Source organism: Arachis duranensis, chromosome 8, assembly GCF_000817695.3.
Source record: "Arachis duranensis cultivar V14167 chromosome 8, aradu.V14167.gnm2.J7QH, whole genome shotgun sequence".
Taxonomy (NCBI): Eukaryota; Viridiplantae; Streptophyta; class Magnoliopsida; order Fabales; family Fabaceae; genus Arachis; species Arachis duranensis.
Window position 1 is genome coordinate 29296670 of NC_029779.3, and position 3529 is coordinate 29300198.

General features: G+C 30.5%; 1 protein-coding gene across 1 annotated transcript; it reads right to left on the reverse strand.

Moving 5' to 3' along the window:
- Window positions 1-429: 429 nt before the first annotated feature.
- LOC107461973 (aluminum-activated malate transporter 2) lies at window positions 430-2960 on the reverse strand. Its single transcript, XM_016080526.3, has 6 exons — window positions 2687-2960; window positions 2266-2412; window positions 1879-2151; window positions 1532-1638; window positions 910-1050; window positions 430-828 (listed from the first exon to the last, which is right to left on the reverse strand). The coding sequence occupies exons 1-6, from the start codon at window positions 2958-2960 to the stop codon at window positions 430-432; spliced, it is 1341 nt and encodes a 446-aa protein (XP_015936012.3).
- Window positions 2961-3529: the final 569 nt, after the last annotated feature.

A 3529-nucleotide genomic window follows, 5' to 3' on the forward strand; every position in this document is an offset into this window, starting at 1 on the left:
ATAGTACATGAAAGGGGCGGCTTGATCTCCTGAGCAGCTAGAAAACAAGTTAATAATAAGGTAATGAATTTAGACATTCATGATTGAAGCATTGAATAAAGTAAGAGTATTAAATAGGAGCTGTCACATGCATAGAGAATAATGAGAATATGGACGTGGAGGCTAGCAACCTCGTATGGGCGCGTTTTTGTTTTTGGTTATATGGATAATTTGGGCCTACATATAAGGCTGGGCTGAACCTTTTGGAACAGCAGAGTTATTAGGCCCATAAAGAACAAATGAGTTAAAAAAAAACAACAAAAAAGAAGCTGCAGATTCTGGAAAATCGTTATCATTTTATTAATCTGGAAATACAATATATAGTTCTTATCACATTTTGATCCAACACAAGTTCCATATTAACTGATCGATTAATTGCTAAAAGAGAGGCTAGTTGATTGTAATAACATGATGAACTCCAAGATCATGAGGAGGAGAATTTGGGTAATTTGGTGCAACTTTGCTGTCTTTGTTCTTGAATTTTGCTTGCACTGATAATTCATGTACTGACTCAGCGATTTTCTGGGTGCAAGAAACCACATCAAGCAGCAAATAAGTGACGGTCATAATAGGAATATCCTCAAACAGATTGGTCCCTTCCCATAACCCTGATTTGAGAATGGACTTGAGATTCATTGCAACAATCTTAGATTTCTGAATGCTAGGGTTTGCAGCACATGGTGGAATCGTTTTTTGGATTGACACTGATAATTCCTTCAGAGATTTTCCTGTTTCTTTGCTTATTTGGATGCATGTCTCTTGCACTTTGTTTTTTATTTCTGATGGGGTCTGTATAAAAGGTCAACCAATGTTATTTGAAGATTAAGTTTATTATAATTTAATAAAATTAAATGAGAATCCAATTAGTACCTTGGTAGAATCAAGGAAGCCAGTAAGGGAATCAATGAGGCAGGCACATTGCCTTAATAAGATTCCAATCTTCAAATATTGTTTCCAAGGATGACCATATCTGAAAGGACCATGGCACGGTTCCCACCTTGCAAAATTCGCCTTCAAAATATATATTCATATAATAATAAAGTAGTCAAACAAGAATAACAAAAAAAAAAAAAGTTTTAAGAGTCGGTTGTGATCCAACCGATTAATCGAAAATATGATAAAATATCGATTATTATCATTGTTTCAATAAAAAGTCGATTAAAAAAATCCATAAACTGATTAAAATATTCTCTTTTAGCGATCAACGATATAAAAAAATTTTTTAAAAATATTTTAAACCTCTAACTTTATTGATTTGGCGATTGGCTCAATTTTTAAAAAGTTGATGAAAAGATATAATTCATTAAGAAAAAGTTTAGGAAGCCAACTTTATTAAATTTTGACTAACATGTCAACAAAAAAAAATAAATAATTCCACATCGTTAGATAAAATCTCATATTATTAAAAACATTATTGATGATTATTTGATGACTATAAATCACAAAAATTACTAGACTAACACTCCTCATTGATTAATTCTCCAATCCTTACCAAGCTTTCTTCAATTTGCTTTGAATTGAGAACACTTTTATATGCTTGAAGGTTTGACTTATTAGACCCTTCGCCCTCTGATGTTCCAAAACATTCATCTCCAAAACCTGCAGTACAACAGGTCACTCTAATTTAAAATAACTTTACTTAAAATTGGATAATACTATATATATAGAAATTAAAGTATTTCAAGTGTTTTAATATTTTATATGTTCTACTAATTTAGTCATTAATCTCAATTAGATTTAATCTAAGCATAATTAAGATCAATAGCTAAAGTCACTGAACATTTGAAATACTAAAACATTATTTGGGATGTTTTCAATATTATATATACTAATAAGTACCTTGAATAGAGTCTCCTAGTTTTTGAAGATTCTTTGATACTAAGTTGTGAAGATCTTCACCTGCCCATATGGGGTACACAATAATGGAAACCAATATCCACATCAAAACACCTGTGAAAATTGTGATTACTCGTCTCTTTGCTATGTCTAATAAATCTTCGTCTCGATAGCTAGGTAGAGATACTATGCAGAATGTCAAGATAAACACTAAGAACCCATAATCATATTTTGCTTTGATTTGAGGTACAAATCGCATATATGTCATTGTCGCAACTGCATTCATTTATTCAAATTTCACATTAGCCAAACAATTTTAATAATTAATACTGTATTCACGTACTATAATAATATTCAATTGAACAGGCAAATTTTATATATATATCTTACCTATGACAAAAATTAGGGTTCCAAGAAATACTGACCCCACAATATGTCCTCCCATTATTGAATCAACCAAGTAATAACATCCAAGTCCTAGAGCACTAGCCAAAACTGTTGCTAAACCTCTATTGAAACATTTAGCAAGTGTTGCCCCTGCATGTGTCACGCAATGTAACACTTAGTCAAATAAATTAAGAATAAGAATTTAATTTTGATATACTACCATTCTTTCCGTGTAAAATAGTTTTGCACTCACATTTAATTACGTAATACCATATCACCAAAAATAATTATATTTTATATTGATTGCGTGAATAATCATCTAAAAGAACAGATGTGATTACACCATTGTATAAAACGTTTTTATATTAGTGTATCAAAATTAAACTCATTCGTTAAATGAACAAGTTTAGTTAAATTAACTTACCTACGGAAAATTCTGAGACAAGGATGACGGTTATAATTATCCACATGGGATTTTTATCAAAACAAACGAAAAGATATTTAACAAAGTAAAATGCAGAAACTGTGGTGATGGAAAGTGCAACTTTGAAAGAATGAATAAGCCTTCTAGGATCATCTTGTGCCGGTTTCTTCAGCTGCAACATCACACCAACCATCTTAGCAACAAACCGTTGCCAAAACGTGACATTATTATTATTATTGTTGGTATCTGCTATAACTTCAGATGATGATGCCATCATCAGTTAGTTGCAGCCAAAATTGGACACACAAGTCCAACCCCAAAATGTTTTGAATTATTATTGTGCTTTATGTGTTGTGTTTGAATAATGTAATGTAAGAACGTAACGTTGTCCTATTTATAAGAGAAGTTGTGTTGACCAATAAGGTACCCAAAAGGATTATAATAATCAACACTTCTATGTTTTCAATCCATTATACATTCAATGCATTAAGAATAGATAAAAAAATCACGATTTTTTTATTTTATCCAATATTTGTATAATGCTTTTTTAATCATTTTTAGGATCTTTTTTTTGCTAAGAATTTTTTCCAGTACCTTAAAATAATGGTTAACTACATTCCTAATAATCAAATTTTTTGTTTCATCGTGATTGACTAGCCAGTATTTATAAGGATATTTGTTAATATTATTAATGTAATTTTATTGAAATATATGGTACTCAATTTTTATTTTTTCCCATGCATGAATTGAATAAGAAGTTTTAAAAATTTTAAAGGCAAATAACAAGTGATTGATCCATTTGGCAGAAAGGTAGACGAAAATCGGTATTTGCACTAAAGTTGT